Here is a 17,468-nt window from a genome sequence, read left to right on the forward strand (position 1 = left end):
GACAGAGCGAGACTCCGTCTCAAAAAAAAAAAAAAAGGAACGGTGATGATGACGATGAGTCCACATTTATTGAGGCCCTACTGTGCATCGCAGTGTTCTAAGAGCAGTGTGCATGGTCTCCTGTGGCCTCACACCACTCTATGAAGTATTGCTATCATTGCTTTCTCATCACCCCATTTTATAGATGCACCCAGGTCACACAGCTAGTGCATGGCGGGGCTGGGATTTGAACCCGGCAGTCCAACTCCAGACCTGCTGCTTTATCCCCATTGTCCCCCTGCTTTGCGTCCACCCTTGTGTTTTCTTCCCCATTTCTAGGGCCCCTGGAGGCCCAGCAGGGTCTTTCAGCCTCTAGGGGCCCCCGAGTTCCTCACAAGCTCCCCCACTACCGTCCCCACAGGCTGACTCTGAAGCGTAGCTGCTCGCCCTTCGCTGAGGAGTTTGAGCCTCTGCCCTCCAAGCAGGCCAAGGAAGACGACCTTCAGAGAGGTGACCGCCCACCCTCCACATTTACTCACCGAGCCCACCCCAGCTTCCCCGTCCCTCATGGCATCCTGGAGAGGGCACGAGGAACTGCCTTACCCCTTGGAGCTAGGTTTAGGTCAAGACTTGGGGGTGGGGGTAAGGAGGGCACCTCAGGCCTCTTGGAGAGACCACCACAGGACTGGTGGCTTCTGTCTCCTGAACTCGTGTGGACATGGGCACCCTGGGCAGCTGGCATAGTCAACAGGCTCAGTATGCTGGGCAAATCCCCCTCCCCCACTTTTTCTAATGGGGAGTGGGAGAAGGGTGGGGTTTTGATGTCTGGCTTTCTGGCTTTGACCCTCTAAATCTGTGACTTCTCGGGGTGGGGAACAAGCCCAAACCTCTGGGGGCTGTAGCTGACCATCAGAAAGAACCAACTGGCAGCTAAGCTCAAAAGCTTCCAGTAGCCATGAATCGAGCTATGCGTGGCACCTCGTGTTTCCAGACACCGCCATCAATTCCCACAATGGCTCTGTGAAACAGCAGACAGAGCCTCCATTTCACAAACACATAAAATGAGACTCCATGATGTTACAATCACGTTTGCAAGGTCACCTGGCTGGCAGGTAGGAGAGCAGCGGTTCAGACACCCTCACATCAGCACAGCTTAAGAAGATACGTGAGAATCTGCAGAGCTGGCCGAAGGGCCTCCCAGCTGGGCACAGCCCCTCAGCAGAAGTCAGTCTTCAAGTAACGTTTTCAGACTCCCCAGGCCCTGCTCACATTCTCTTCCTTGCACTCGTCAAGTTGTCCCTTTCTTTTCAGTTCTGTTGTATGTGCGGAGGGAGACTGAGGAGGTGTTTGATGCCCTCATGTTGAAGACCCCAGACCTGAAGGGGCTGAGGAATGCGGTAAGCTGCCTGTGGACCCCGCCCACCATGGCAGAGCCCTCTAGGCTCCTGTCCCCACTCCTTACCATGCAGTTCTGATTTCCCACAGGAGGGAACCTTGGCTTGCCGGTGGCCTACCCGTCCCACCCTGTCGAGGGGGCCTGAGGGGCCCTGCCGGTGGGGGTGTGCCTCCGCGATGTTATCTCCCAGTCAGAACCCTGACTGCACCCTGGGAATCGCACACACCATAAATCCTCCTTAATCTGATGCCTGCTGTCTGACAGGCCAGCGTTTTTTGTTGGCTTTGTAAACCTGTTTCTGTTTTAATGGGAATGGAACCCAACAAGGCCAGGCCCCAGAGATGCTGTCTTTCTTTCCCAGGGGGCCTCATTCCGCCTGCTTGTGGTTGGCTGGGGGCCACTGGCTGGGGTGGCTGAAGGCAATGTCTGTGCAAGGAGACCTTCCCCAGCCCCCTAAACCACCAGAGAGTGGGCAAAACAGTCCAGTCCTGAATAAAACCCATAGCCAGCTTTGTGGCTCCACCAAAAACCTAAGCAAACAGCCTCCACCAGGGCCAGCTGTGCCTGAAGGTAGAACCACTCAGAAAAGCCAGATGGTGTCAAGATTTCAGGCTGGCAGAGTGAAAATGGCATCAAATAATAACACTAGCTGACCTTTATTGAAGGCCCACTATGTGCCAGGCAGTTGGTCAGACATGCCGCCTGTGCTGGCTCATCATGTGCCCTTAACAACCCTGAAAAGTGGGTACTATTCGTATCTCCTCATTTCCTGAGAATACAGCCTCCAAGAGGTCGGGTGACTTGCCAGGGTTCCTCAGCTCCAGGTGACAGAGCCGGGATGCCAGCCCAGGCTCTCCTCACACTGCTCGGCTGCGTGCTCTTTACGCATCGTCAGCCCTGCTTGGCATCAGCCCCAGGAAGTTGGGCTCACAAAGACCATTAATGTCACCTGAATATAGACTCAGAGGCTTTGGACAATACCTTAAAGGGTCAGCTCCCCATCTAGTGCCTGCGCTCCCTCTCTCCAGCAGCGCTTCCAAGCTGGTGCCCACTTCTGACCTGTGTACTTCTAGGAATGGAGAGTTCACTACCTAGGGGCAGCCATGGTGTCTTTGTCCAATTTGTCCAATTTGTGGTGAGACAGTTCCTGAGTTCTTCCTTAGATTGACTTGAGATCTTCTTCCTGGTAGCTTTCAGTCACATCATCATGAAAAGAAATAGTAGGCTAAGAACTTTTCTTGCCAGGAGGAATCTCTGTTAGGGCAGAGAATAACTGAGAAGTTGAACCCGATCCTTTTTCTAAAATGCCAGAGAGGATGACCTCTACCTGAAACCCAGGACCTGAGGTTTGCTGCAGCCTCTAGGTAGCTGGTACTAATCAACACCGATGTCTTACAGAGCTGTTACCCTGGCACAGGCACTGGGCTGAGCCCTTTACGTATTTGTCTCAGTTCGTGTGCAGAACTACCCTGTGTGTACATTCTATTACTATGCCCATTTTACAAGTGAGGAAACCAAGGCTCAGAGAAGTAACAGTGACCGGTCCAAAGTTCTGCATGTTCAGGTGGCTCAGCTGGGACCAGACTGGATCTGCCTGCCCCAGAGGAAACTTCAGAAGCTCTAGGGAGACGGCCTGACGCTGGCTGTGTCATCTCAGGCAGGTCACTCAACAAGCCTCTGACCCACAGTCTCCTCATGCAGGGAACTAAGTTCCAACATTTTCGGATGTGATGGAGTCAGTTAACCTGGGGTCTAGGCCTTGGGCGCGTGGCTTATCCTGTTCGAGCTCTGCATGCTCGCCCATCAAATGGGGTTAATAATTCCAGCCTAGACGGGGGAGATGTCTGGGCTTTCCCCTGTCACAGCAGGGCAAGAAGCATCCTCATTGCTCTGCTTCTAAAAAAACAACAACACTGACCGCTTATTCAGGTCTCAGTACGTGCCAGGAGCTGTCCTAAGTGTTTAATGTGGATCAATCCACTTAATTCTTCCAGCAACCCTCTGAGGTGGGCACTGTTTCTGTGTCCACAGGTAGCTGGCACGAGGCCGGCCAGCTGGTACCTGGGTGCACCCGCAGCACTAGGACAGTTTCAATGTCTGATGGGCGAGTTCAGGGCAGTGATAGATGCTCTTCAGGCTATTTTTCAGCCACTAAAAATGCTGCTTGACAACTGTTTGTTGTGATATAGGAAGGCTTATAATAGGATGATAAGTAAAAAGATATATAAAACCAGGTGGAGCCTAGAAACGTTTATACACATAACCGTACACATGACCAAAAGATGGGAAGATGCACACTCAGTGTCTGTCTCTGAGAAACAGGATTATAGATGGTTGTAATTTTCTTCTTCATATTTGTCCACAATATGCATATATTCTACTTTTGTAATCAGGAAGTAAAAAAAGTGATGGCATAAAAGACTTGTCTAAATCTAGCGTGGGCAGCAGGCAATGAATCACCTGTCTTTTCCTTCCAGATCTCTGAGAAGTATGGGTTCCCTGAAGAGAACATTTACAAAGTCTACAAGAAATGCAAGCGAGGGTGAGTGCCTAGTTCACCCTCCCCCAGCTGGTTGCTCAGTGCTGAGCAATGTTTGTACTTGGCCTTTGTGGAGGGGCTGAGGGGCTGTGGAGTTGGGGTGGACAGCCCCCCAGCCAGGCCAGGGCCACTGGTCACCTCTCCATCTGCAGAGACAAGACATGGGTCACAATTGGGAAGGATGGGAGTGGGAGACAAGTGGAAGGGTCTTTACATATGATCTCCTGTGTGGGGTGGAGGGAGAGTGGAGGGTCATATGTCAGAAGACCCAGGTTCAAGGCCACTGGGAAATCAAGCCATTTGATTATAATGATTGTAGTGACCACCATCCACTTGACCACTCACTACGTGTTAGACACCAGGCTGAACACACCCCACTTAACCCTCACAGCCACACTAAGAGTCCTCATTTGACAGATAAGGAAACTGAGGCTCAGAGGTAATAAGCAGTGTTCAGGGGCAGGAGAAGTAGATCAAAGGCATGAGGCAGGCAGGCCCAACAAAGTTGCTACTAACAGAGCCGTAGGCAGGAAGGGAGTGGCTGGAGATGAGTCTGGAAAAGGAATTGTGATTGGGAGTCATTTTGAGGGAATCCAGCCAGGGGTGCTCCACAGGCCCCCTCCACCTTTGCTAGCCAGACTAGGCCAGGAGTAAAGCTGTACCCTCTAGGGGCAGGCAGTGCCTGGCTGCCTACCGTGGGCTCCTGAGGACCACAGTACCTTTGTTGTCTGCTCAGAAGATCCCTTGGGAAACGGAGGTAGGGTCACATGGTAACTGTCCTCCAGACATCTGTCCCCTGGTCAGAGTCAGTGAGCCTGGCCTCTGCAGCCCTTCCTGAGTAGGTGACTTCACCAGCCTGGCATGGTGAAGGGCCCCCAGACAGTGAGGAATTGTCACTGCTATTGCCAGCCCAGAGGCCCCAGAACCAGAGCCCTGGGAAATGCACTCCCGGCCCCTCTGCGCACAGCTCCAATCTGATCCTCTTGCTGTGGATAGTCTAACTCCAGCGACATTTGCTAGTAACACCTTGGAGGTGCTCAGCTGCTTGCCCTGTGGCTATTGCATGTGGATCTTCCTTTTTAGAAGACTTTGCAAAGTGAGGCAGGTTTTATACTCAAGCTGAGTCCCCATCTCATCAGGCCTAGGGGCCTGGCCGCCTTCCTCACAGGCCCAGCCCTGCCTTCCTTCCTCCTCCTTGGTTCCTACCTAGCCTTCCATAGAAGGCTGAGCGTGGGGCAAGGTGTCCATCCCTGCAGCCCCTGAGAAGGGTTTTTTTTTTGCTTTTAGTTGCATACATGTCTAGTTTTTTGTGTGTCTTTTTTTCCAAGTTTCGGTTTCCAACTGAGTCTCACATGCTCTGTAGAGTGAAATCCACTTCATGGCGAAGGGCAGGCTCTGCTTTGCCCAGACAAGCCCAGCCGCACTCTCCCTTCAGCACCGGTGCCCACGCCCCCTGGCTCCAGCCCCACCTGTGGCAGGCCTCCCTTAGCAATCCCACTCCAGGCCAGGCTGTGTGATTGCGTCGGGGGGTAGGAGGGTGGGGTGTGCATACAAGGATGTTCCCCAGCTCCACTGACTGAGTTGCCAGAGGCTTCCCCTTAAGCCCCAGCCAGCTATTGAAATCATAATTCTAAAACTTCCCATTCATGGGGCACTTCCTACACACCAGGCACTGGGCTGCGTCCCTCCCGAGCATCACTCACGGACCCTTTGAGCTGGGTATGCTTATCTCTGTTTGTACGTATGGGGAAACTGAGGTCTGCAGTAGTTACAAGGTCATGAGTTAGGAACTGGCAGAAGCATCCCCGACTTCTAAAGCCTGTACAGGTATCCACTCTGTTATCCTGCCTCCTGCTTGTTCCTCTAACCGCTAAGCAATGTGCAAATAAAGGATGCAGCCAGGCTGGCCAGTTTATTTGTCCAGCACCATAGCCTAGGGCATCGCTCAGCAGCCCTTCAGAGGCACCCCACACACCCCCCCGGCCATGAAAACCTCAGCCCCGGGACTGTCTGAAATGTCTGAATGACAGTGTTCCCCAAAATACCACTTAGGAGAGGAGAGTCCAGGCTCATCTTCTGCCTCCCTCCAAGTCCTCACGTGAGAAACAGGAAATTCTGATCAAAGGCCTGGTTTATTTTCATGAAACCCTCCCGAAAGTCCTCTGGACGAAGGTGGATAGAATCAGCTTTACAGGCACCACAAAGTGCTGGAAAGATGAACAAATACATTGTTTTTGCTGGCAGCTGGCCAGGGGTTTAATGTGACCCAGGACTGAAGACAGCTAGAAGGTGGAGAATAACGAGGCCCCCATTTGCTGACAGTGGTTCTGCCTCTCAGGGGCCTGTTGTCACTGACTTATGAGAGGAGGGGTCTGTGAGCCCATCTGGAAACCCTCTTGTGCAGGTGTGAGCAGGTGTGAATTCAGGGTGCTGGGAGGCTCTGCTGGGGAGTGGGAGGGATCCAGCCTTCCAGCTGGTGCACATTAGGTACTTCACAGTGCCTGGCACCTAGAAGCACCCAATAAATGGCAAGCAAAACCACCCTGATTTTGACAAAGCGCCCTCCCCTCTGCCCAGTTCTGGTCTCCCCTGGTCTGTTTCCGACCTCCAGTGCCCAAAGAGCCCTCTGTGAAACGAAGGAACTCCAGGCAGGACCCAAGAAAGGGGAGCCTGTGATTACACACTGGCAGTCAGCACTCAAACCACTGAGAGCACAAGCCTGGATCTCCTTCCTGAAAGTGGCAGGGAGAGAAAACTGGATGTGGGCCATGCCTTCGGGTCGGGGGTCCTCGTGCCTGCCGCTCCTGCTCCACCTCAAAGAACTCTCCCATAGCCCTGGCTTTTGCCCTCCTTCTAGCCACTGCTTCCGAACTTGTACTTACAGGGCTTTGTTTCCTTCTAACAATGATACAGTAGAAAGAGACAAAGGTTCAAATCCTAGCCCTGCCGTCTAGGAAATGTGTGACCTTAGACAAATAACTGTTTCTTTGAACCTCAGCTTCCCCATCTATGAACTGGAGTAATATAAGGATTCATCCTCCCAGTCCCTACTAGATTCAAAATTCCTGGAAGGCAGGAACTAGGTCTAATTCGTCTCCATATGGTCCTTGTTTTTGAGCAAGGCCCTGCACATGGAAAGGCCTCAGTGAATATAGGGGATGAATGGGAAGATGAAGGCCAGGTGGGCAGGTGGATGGAGGATGGTGGATGGATGAGTGTGTGGGTAGATGGTGCATGAGTGCCATGGGTGGATGGGTGAATAGATGCCAGATAGGTGTGTGTGGGTACGTAGTAGAGGGTAGATGGGGATGTGAGTGGGTGGGTGCATGGTAGATGGAGGTGTGTATGGGTGGGTAGATGGTGGGTGGGGATGTGGTTGGGTGGGTGGATGATGGATGGGGGCTATATGTGAATGGATGGTGGATGGTGAATGTGTGGGTGGATATAGCCAACTCCATTACACGCTCAGAAGACAGCGGGGAAGGGGCAAAGAGAAGATTCATGTGATCAGCTCAAGTCACATCTTGGTGGGTCCTTCATCAGGAGCAGTTCCTAGAGGGCTGCTCTTTGGCATAAACAATGGCTCTGACTCCCTGCAGGGGCCCACAGCCATGAACGTTCTGTCTCTCTCAGGTTGACCTAGGTCCTTCCCTGGAGAATATGGGGAGAGAGTGGGCCTAGCCCCTCAAGTCTATCGGACAATCCTCCTGAGATTTCAGCTTCCTGGGAATGGAACTGGGAGGGGCTTGTGTGGCAGCTGCCTCAGGCTCAGGCAGGCATGCCTGAGTGACACATCCAGGCCTCTTGTTGAACCCAAACCACCACCCCTCCTGGACTTGAACTCACACTTCATGTCTGAGTTCTCAATATGGTGACTAAGGGAGCACTGCATCTCCCCCAGATCTACATACTAGTTGCTTGAGTGTCCATCTTCGGGTGCACCAGGACAGAGGCAATCCGGCGCAGTAGCTGTGAGCGTGGGGGCCAGCAGGCCTGGGTTGAGTTGTGGCTCGGCCACTGGGCATTGTGCAGTAAAGGAGAGTGTGACTCCCCAACCTTGCGGGGTTGTTGTGAGGATCAGAGGGAAAGTTTGTGAGGTGCCTAAAATGTGGCAGGTACCCACTGGGTATGACCCGTCACTCATCCTGGTCACTCAGAAGGCCTGAAAAGAGGGCGCCTGCTGTGTTCCAACCACATCCCCTCTTCCCTTCCAGAATCTTAGTCAACATGGACAACAACATCATTCAGCATTACAGCAACCACGTCGCCTTCCTGCTGGACATGGGGGAGCTGGATGGCAAAATTCAGATCATCCTTAAGGAGCTGTAAGGCCTCTTGAGCATCCAAACCCTCACAACCTGCAAGGGGCCAGCAGGGACGTGGCCCCACGCCACACACAACCTTTCCACATGCCTCAGCGCTGTTACTTGAATGCCTTCCCTGAGGGAAGAGGCCCTTGAGTCACAGACTCATAGAAATCAGGGCCAGGGAGAGACCTAGGGGATTCCCTGGCCTGAACCCCTATGGCATGCTTGAATCTGCTCCCTGAACTTCCTGCCAGTGCCTCCCGTAGCCCAAAACAATGTCACCGTGATTACCACCTACCCAGAAGACTGTTCCCTCCTCCCAAGACCCTTGTCTGCAGTGGCGCTCCTGCAGGCTGCCCGTTAAGATGGTGGCGGCACACGCTCCCTCCCACAGCATCACGCCAGCTGGTGCGGCTCCCACTCTCCCTCTTCAACTTCAGACAAAGGATTTCTCACCCTTTGGTCAGTTAACTTGAAAACTCTTGATTTTCAATGCAAATGACTTAAAAGACACTATAGTGGAGTCTCTTTCTCAGACTTCCTCAACGCAAGATGTAAATAGCACCAACGCTTGACTGGAACAAAGTGACTGCTGTGTAAAACTACTGCCTTGCCACTTACTGTTGTATACATTTCTTATTTACGATTTTCATTTATGTTATATATATATATAAATATATTGTACATATATGCAACATTTTATATTTTTCATGGATATGTTTTTATCATTTCAAAAAATGTGTATTTCACATTTCTTGGGCTTTTTTTTTAGCTGTTATTCAATGATGCATTTTGTATACTCACGTGGTATTTAGTAATAAAAATCTACCTATGTATTACATCACATTACTTCACATGCTGCACTCGTTCCTTTTGGGAGAGTCTGTTGGGAAGAGAGGGCCACAGTGGTCGGGGTCTTGCTCCTCTTTCTCCCTTTGCTCTGGCTCTGTGCTGACAGCCGGTTGTCTTGGACTTGAAGGATGCGGGGACATGCAGGGCACCAGTGGAGCAGAGGTGCCGCCTCTGGAAGGCAGCAGATTCCTGATGCCCAGATGTTTGTCTTTGAATGTTACAATCTCAGGATCATTGACTCTGAAGAGAAAGTCCTGGGAAGGGTGCAGAATGAGCTTGAAGAGGACCTCACAGCTGGGGCCAGCAGGCAGCACCCAAGGCTGGGAGCCACATGACCTGAGTCTTGTGCCAGCTCTGCCCCTATTCTCTAGGCCAAGCCACTTTCCCCAGAGCCAGCTCCTACAGCTCACAGAAGCAATCGCACACATGTCTTCCCAACTCTGCAGCAGTGTGGTCATGTTGGCACACTGAAATCAGCCATGGTGACAGTCAGAGATTGACAAATGCTACAAGTCAAGGCCTTTATTTTCCTTAGAGAACAGATCACAGATTCAGGCTTGCTTTCTTTTATCTTTTTTTTTTTTTCTTGAGATGGAGCCTCACTCTGTCACCCAGGCTGGAGTGCAGTGGCGTGATCTTCGCTCACTGCAACCTCTGCCTCCTGGGTTCAAGCGATTCTCCTGCCTCAGCTTCCCGAGTAGCTGGGACTACAAGTGCCCACCACCACGCTTGGCTAATTTTTGTATTTTTAGTAGAGACAGGGTTTCACCATATTGGCCAGGCTGGTCTCGAACTCCTAACCTTGCAATCCATCCACCTTGGCCTCCCAAAGTGCTGGGATTACAGGCACGAGCCACCGTGAACGGCCAGTTTTTGTCTCTTAGTTCAATTCCTTCATTGCCTCATTTAGCTTTTTTAAGCTGCCAAGTTGAAGTGTGTCTTTCTTCCTTTGGGAGAGCAGACTTTCCAGCCACTGCTACCTGTAGCCCTCAGTTTCTCTGGCTATGAAGTGCAGGACATGATCTCCGTTGTTTGTAATTATCATCTTCAGCGCCTCAGGACTCACTGGTGCGTCTCCAAGGTCACTACAAAGTGAGGAAGGGGCTGCAGCAGGCCCTGTGTATCCTCCCCCCAACTCCATCACCGCAGCTCTGCTTCTCCCCATTTAAATATTAGGATTTCTTGTAAACGTTTGTCTGAATAAAACTTTTTTAAAGAAGTGTGAAAACCATGATGCCTATAAGAACCTTCCAGCACTGACGAGTCTGTGGTCCTAATTCCTAAGCCCCTACCTAGAGTCAAGGCTACGGGCAGGTGAGTCTCTAGCCTAAGGCACAAAAATTAAGGGGTGCCCAAAAGCTCAATAATCAAGATAAATAAGTTTAATGCAATATTTTTAAAATTAAGGCAAAAAAAAATGCATGGTGAACAAAACATCAGAGTTTTAGAGACAGGATTCGTACTGCTGATGTCTCCTTTTGCCTTGGGTTCCCATTAGGCTTGCCTGCCGCTGTGGGAGGGACCCAGTGGGGCACCCGGAGTTGCTCTGCCCCGGCCAGGCCTCACTGTGGCTGTGACGCCCCCGTGATGTCAGAATGAGGTGATGCGTGGAGGTTAAATGACAGAGGAGTGTGGAACCACAGCCACGCTGTAGGTGCTCCGTGTGTATAAAGTCCCCACCTCCTGTCCTCCTTCCCAGCTCCCCTCCCAGAGCCAGTCAGGAAGCTGGAAGGTGTCGCTGCTCAACCTTCACTTATCACTGGAATCACCTGGGTGGCTTTTACCCCCTCCTGCTTCCCCACTGCCCAGACCCCACCCTGGAGGAGTTAAATCAGCATTTGTGGGTGGGTCCCAGGCCTCAGTACTTTTTACAGTCCCCGGGTGGTTACAGTGTGCAGTCAAGGCTGAGAACCACTTCTCTGGAGAGACCACAGACGTACAGGCCTTGGAGCCTTTGTAACCTCTCAGTATCTGGCGGGGTGAATGCAGAGAGAGACTTACAGCGTCAGTCAAAGTCTGCTGGGAGATGAGGGAAGGAACCTGGCAGCTCCCCACCCACCGCGCACCTGTGCAGCCTCCACCAAAACCACCAGGGCACGTTTCTTTTTCCCTCCACATAGAGACAAAGGCTATCAGGCCTAGACAGGCCATGTGGACTCCATGGAGGGGCCTGTAAGCCTTGAGAAAATTCAGTCCCGCTGGCAAAGGAAGTCAGGGAAAAGCACAGCCCCTGGGCCCGACCACTGCCATTCCAAGATGGCAGGTTACCAAACAGGACCTCCCACTCCAAAGAAGAAAAAGGTCTAAAAGGAGTAAAGAGAGGCCTTTCCAAACAGGTGGTCACTTTAGAAAGAAAGCTGTGGACTGGTGGAAAAAGCATCACCTGCCTGCAGGTAGCTCTCGCCCAGTAGACATACTGTGAGTGAGTGAGTGAGTGAGGTCAGAAAGGGACAAATGAGAAAGGCAGGAGTGAGGGAATGAATGAATGCGTAAATGAATGAAGGAATGACACAGGGAAGGGTGGGGCTTCCAGGCTTGGCCACCTTTAGGGTGGACTGCTCCTCCTTGAAGTCTGCACCTCAGGAGTCCCTTCAGTCTGTGGCAGGGAGTCGTCCTGGAAGCCAGCCTGGAGGGGTGCGTGGGGAGGCAGCCAGGGGGCTCTGTTCACTCCTCCCTTCTGCTCAGGAACCCACTGGAGTCCGTGGGGCTGGGGTGCAGTCTCCAGGGAGCAATGTCTCCAGCTCAAGACAAAGGCAACGGCAGCAGTCCGGCTAGCATGCCAGGCCAGAGTGGTAGAGCCAGCCCCCAAGTTGTCAGCTGCCACACACATGATCAGTATCCTCCTGAGGAATGTCCTGGGGAAGCTGGGCGGGACGGGCTGATGGCCGGGGTTCTCCGCGACCTTGTGTGACATCCCTACAGCACCGGGATCCATTTCTTGTCCTCGTTGTAGAGGAAGGACTGCTTTCCTGGGAGCTCTGGCTTGTACGTGGCTGTGAGGGGAGAGAGAGGAGGAGGCATTAAGACAGAAAAGGCCCATTGCTGCAGTCTCTGGCATTCTACCTCAGAGCTGGAAAGGCCTGGGGACCCCTGTGCCAGCCCCTGTATATTACACGTGGGGAGACAGAGTGGAAGGAACTGGCCCGAGGTTATTTGGCTCTTAACCGGCCCAGGCAGGAGTCAAACTCTGGCTTCCTGCCTTCTTTAATTCTTTTCAACTTCTTTAACAGAACAAAATTTACAAAACTATTTTCTATGAAATTCGAAAAGAAATTGAGTAAAGCAATATTCTTGAAGCAAGGTATTAGCTTCAAGGGGTCTTGTTTTGATTTAGTTCAGGGGTTTCCATAAAAGCAGAAGCCATGACAATTGCAGACATGGTTCTCTAGGAGATGAACAGGGCTTGGGAATCGCAGCCCCAGGCGACCGGAAACTCTCATGTTGATACTGACTTGGTTAATGAGGGTCCTGTGTGCGGCCTCTCTGTTCCTATACTTGGGAAGCTGCTGAGGGGAGCCCATGGCAGTCCAGGTATATCTGAGTTTACTGGAAGCTGAGCAGGCAGATGCTGACACATACATGTGCCCAGGAAACCCCTCACAGAAGCCCACCTTGGCATGGGTGATCAGAGTAGCAGGAGCTGCCTGTCTCTGTGTGCCAGGTGCCTAGCACCACAAATGGCATGGAAAAGTCATTCGGGCAATGCTTCTAGAGGATGTGGCTGAGCAGGGTCAAGCCAGGATCCCTGGCCATGCCCTGCCCTCTCTGGAGCTCACCCCTTGTATAGAGCATATGCATGTTTGCAATGCTGAGTTCTCCTTGACTGACCAGATGAGCCCCAGATCAAACCTCTATAGCCTTGCTGGTGTGATCATTACCACATGTGCAAGGCCAAAGCTATGAGAGTGACTTTCTCCCTGCCAGTCTGCCTTATGTTAGTCTCACCTGTGAGTATGGAGCGGAAGGAGTCTCCCTACCTGACTGCAGCCTCTGGGGGCAAACCCAGGCCCCAGGTCATCTTGGCTCCTGAGCACAGGAGCATCGTCAACACTCACGGAAAGGCTGAGTGTAACCAAGCTGGCGGCCATCACAGCTCTGCCCTCATCCTCCTGTGCCACCTGCCACACATGTCAGTCCCCAATGCTTTGGCCATGGTCAGGGTGTGGTAATAGCAAAAGTGCTCTATAGAGAGCTACAAATAGGTCAGGAAGCACAGAGACTGCCCACTGGAGTGAGTCCCTCATGATATTAGCTCCCAGGTAGATCCCAGATGTAACAGGGGATCCCTACTTATGCTTGCCTGTAGAAAGGGCGTGGTGCTAGATGGCTGAAAAGTGCTGCTCCGTTGGACAATCCCTGGTTAATTTCATTAACAAACAAGGCATAAATGGGGAAACGCCTGGCACTGCCCGCCATGAATTCGCCATGGACCTGTGGCCAACCTGCTCTCCAGGGCTGCTTCAGCTGTAAAATAACCTGGCCACACTAGACCAGTAGTTTAAATATTTTTAAGAAAAAGAACTTTTCTGGCTGCGCACAGTGGCTCACGCCTGTAATTCCAGCACTTTGGGAGGCCAAGGCGGGCCGATCAGTTGAGGTCAGAAGTTCGAGACCAGCCTAGCCAACATAGAGAACCCCTGTCTCTGCTAAAAATACAAAAAGTAGCTGGGTGTGGTGGCATGTGCCTGTAATTCCAGCTACTTGGGAGGCTGAGGCACGAGAATTGCTTGAACCTGGGAGGTGGAAGTTGCAGTGAGCCAAGATTGCACTACTGCACTCCAGCCTAGGCGACAGAGCGAGACTCCATCTCAAAAAAAAAAACATAAAAGTAAAAAAAAAAAATTAATAACAATAAAGAAAAAGAACTTTTCTGACACACTGACAAAAGCTATGGCCTCCTTTCCCAGAAAATAATGTCTATATGTGCCAAGTCTGCAGCCAGCTGCAGAGTCACAGACCCCTTCAAGACTATCTTTGAGCCTTTTAGATGTTCATGGTCCTCAGTATGAACCCCTGGCCTGGACCATCTCTAAGAGCCCCTTTACCTTAAAAAACAAAACATTTTTGTACTGTGAAAATGTGAACGGATAACGCTTCCAAATCTACTCTCATCCCTGTCACCTATTTGGGAAACAACCTATAAATCAGGGGCATGTGACGACCCAAGAATGACAATTCCAGAAGATTTGGTTTTTATAATCATTTAAAACAATCCTCTGACCTGGGCCAGGCAGGCCTGGCTGAGGGGGCACTGCTGTCCACCGGCTGGTGTTAGACACGAATGACGCGCTCGAGATGAAATGCTTGCGGGGGCCTAAGTAGTCCACGATCTCATACTGACCAGGACCTGGGAGAGGCGGCTTTGGGGGCAGAGGCGAAGGCTGAGCAGAGAAGTTCAGGATGGGGTTTTTCCTTTGGGAAAGATAAAATGGGAAGATGTCACTAAGGCAGTCTAGTGGGGAAGGCATAGTTTCTAGACACAGCCAAGGCCTGCACAGCACCAAGTTGTCTGGAAGAGGACTGGACATGGCACCTGGGCAGAGTCCTAGCTCCACTGATAGTGAGCTGGCAACCCCGGGATCTGTTTCCTCATCTGCACATGGCAATCATGATAGTAACTACTTTGAGGTCAGGGTTGTCAGGATAAATGAGATGATGCACCTAAAACACAGCACTCAGGACAGGGCCTGGCACACAGTGAGAGCTCAGTGTGCATTGTTGGAGACGTGGAGCTAATCAGAAATGGCAGGCAGTGTATATCTCATGTGCCAACTCTGATTGATTGGTAGTGCCTAGCTGGAGTTCTGTGAAACTGAGGCCTCACATGGACTCAATGGGAAGAGGCCTTGGTGAGCCACTTGTGATGTCTGCCATGGTCAGGGAAGAGAAAGAAGCATCCCACAGTCCAGAGATTTGCCATCCCAAGACCAGCAGGTCTTTAGAGGTCACTGTAACATTGATGTTCCAGAATCCTACTAAATATCATCCTGGGGAGGCAGGGGGCATGAGTGGAAAAGCACTGGGCTAGAAATCAGGAGACTCATAACCCTTACCACTTACACTGTCATTGTTTTCAGGTCTGTCTTCCCCTCCTTCAAGAAAGGGAGTCTATCTTTTATCTCTGATATTGAGACATTAAATGAAAGAGAAATAGGACCTGTACTTGAGTCCCAGCTTGGTCATTAATTCATTCTGGGCTTCAGTTTCCGTATCTGTAAAAGGAAGGAATTAGACAAGATGACCTCTGAGGTCCCTTCCTGCTGTGACCTTTCATCAGGCCTTGATTCAAAGTTCCACTGGGTTGTCAGAGACTTCTGGGCTTGTCACAGGAATCAGGCTACTCTCCCAACCACGCAGAAGGGCCGCCTCCTTCTGGCTCATACCCAAGGCTTCTTCTAAAAGGCTTCTCACCAAAAGGGGAGAGGAGGTACTCTGCACTGAATGGCCAAAGGAGCCTCCCCCAACCTCCTCCAGCCTCCCCCAGCACTCAACGACCAAGGGAGCCAGCCCATCCAAGCAAAGGAGGGGACTTGGGATTCCTGGCCACTGGGGCACTACTGCACTTTAGCCAACAACTTCTTAAACACAGAGAGCTTGAGGGGACCCAAGTGATATCTTCTTCAACCTCCTTAGTTTTCTAAAAATGTTGGTGTCCAGATCCAACTGATCCAAAGTTACAGGCATGTTCATAGGAATGCTGGCATGGAACTCAAGTCTTTGGTGCCTAGCAATATGGAGGAAAGCATGATGGCGGAGGGGACTGAGTTTAAGGGTCACACAGACCTGAGGCTGAATTCTAGTCACGCCACTTACTGGCTGTAAGACAAGGCCCCTGATCTCTCTATAGCTTAGTGTCAGTATACACAGCACGGCAAGGAGCAATGACACTAACTTTATAAAGGAGTTACGACGAATAGAGAAAAGGTATGTAAAGCACCTAGTAGAGCACCAGCACATAGTAGGTGCTCAATAAAGGTAGTTGTTATTCTTCTGATGATCCCTGTGTCAGCGTCACTGTGTGCTGCTTGGTGACAGACAGGCAACTGAGCCTCGTAAAGGACTCATTTAGGGCCCTTCCACCCGAGTCATGCTGAGGCAGGGGACACCCCCCTTGTCAGGGAGGACACTGAAAGTCATCATAAATGTGCTTGGGTTCACATCTTGTGGCGGAGGAGTAGCTGGCGTGGATGCTTATATTTAGAACAAAGGTACCCACAGGGAAAGCGGGGACATGCTGCCTCCCTGTTTGCTGTGAATCTGCATGGAAAAACTGGTTATAGGGTGTAATCAACAACCTCTCCCCTTATAAATAAAAGCTGGCTTCTCCTTGTTCTGGCTTGCGGTTCCCCCTTCAAAACACCTCCAGACATTTGATGAGTTTGTGGCTGGCATCATAGAGAGACAGGTTTGATTCCTGGAAATTAAAGCTGGAATGAACCAACCATTGTATGAGGTCACCCCATCACTGGTCTGGGTCACTGTATGCCCAAGATTCCCACCCTGTTCTTTGAGAACACCATGAGGTGTCTGCTTTCTTAGCCAAGGACAGCCTGCAGGAGGCTGGTGCACGCTGAGTTAATGACTCACCAGTGTTCTTGGCAAGATGGGTTAGAGAGGTCCCTTGTTTTCCATTCCTTTAATATGCCCAGGAGAGGCTCAGAACCTTCAGCCTAGCTCTATGGATCTTTCATGAGCACCAGCCATGTGTGTGACTCTGGGCCAGACATGTTTGGGAATCCAGGCAGTTCTGTACTAAGACACAGACCTGAGTGTCCTTAAGAGCTTGACAATCTGCTGCCAGCAACAGCCATGACTGGTGACAACTTCAGGCAGTACGGGCTTTGCACTCAGACAGAACTGGGTTTGAATCCCCTCTTCTCCATTCACCAGCTATGTGTTCTTAGAAAAGACTCTTAACCTCCTTAAGCCTCAGTTTCCTCATCTGTAAAATGGTGGAAATAATACCTACCACCCAGATTGTTAGGAAAATTAACTAGTGCTTTACTTGTAACATTTGTTTAAAAACATGAAATCTGTTAGCATAGAGGTAAAAAAAAGACAACAAACAACAACAACAAAAAAAACCCAAAACAAACAAACAAAACTGCATTGAGAGCAGAAAGAGACAGAGACAGAGGGACATTAATTCCAACAGGATGAATCCAGAAATCCACCCAGAAATCCAGAAAGTCTTCAGGTGAAGGGCATTTCCGGCAGAGGGAACAGCAGGAGGAAAAGCATGGAATGGGGAAAGCTGTAGCTGTTATGGCAGGAATTGGGACACAGGGAGACAGACGCTGAGCACTTGGACTGCCTTCAACCCTCCATCCACCGGCGAGTTCCTGCGTTGTTCGCTTGCTTCTGACCCTCCCCACTTACAAACCCTGATGAAAAG

The 17,468-nt window shown here is 51.1% G+C and overlaps 2 protein-coding genes across 6 annotated transcripts in view; one reads left to right on the forward strand and one right to left on the reverse strand.

Moving 5' to 3' along the window:
• The window catches only part of GRHL3 (grainyhead-like 3 (Drosophila)), a 35,898-nt gene extending 26,828 nt beyond the window's left edge, over positions 1-9,070 (forward strand). For all 3 annotated transcript variants that reach the window (XM_011945601.1, XM_011945602.1, XM_011945599.1), the window contains exons 13-16: positions 401-489; positions 1,291-1,376; positions 3,853-3,917; positions 8,129-9,070. In XM_011945601.1, the coding sequence (XP_011800991.1) occupies positions 401-489; positions 1,291-1,376; positions 3,853-3,917; positions 8,129-8,243 (355 nt within the window). In that variant the 3' untranslated portion in view covers positions 8,244-9,070. The remainder of the gene's footprint in view (positions 1-400; positions 490-1,290; positions 1,377-3,852; positions 3,918-8,128) is intronic.
• Positions 9,071-10,433: 1,363 nt separating this feature from the next.
• The window catches only part of STPG1 (sperm-tail PG-rich repeat containing 1), a 57,430-nt gene continuing 50,395 nt past the window's right edge, over positions 10,434-17,468 (reverse strand). For all 3 annotated transcript variants that reach the window (XM_011945597.1, XM_011945596.1, XM_011945598.1), the window contains 2 exons: positions 14,295-14,485; positions 10,434-12,066 (listed from right to left, as the gene is read on the reverse strand). In XM_011945597.1, the coding sequence (XP_011800987.1) occupies positions 11,990-12,066; positions 14,295-14,485 (268 nt within the window). In that variant the 3' untranslated portion in view covers positions 10,434-11,989. The remainder of the gene's footprint in view (positions 12,067-14,294; positions 14,486-17,468) is intronic.

The sequence above is a fragment of the Colobus angolensis genome, unplaced genomic scaffold, assembly GCF_000951035.1.
Source record: "Colobus angolensis palliatus isolate OR3802 unplaced genomic scaffold, Cang.pa_1.0 Scaffold240, whole genome shotgun sequence".
In the NCBI taxonomy this organism is placed as follows: Eukaryota; Metazoa; Chordata; class Mammalia; order Primates; family Cercopithecidae; genus Colobus; species Colobus angolensis.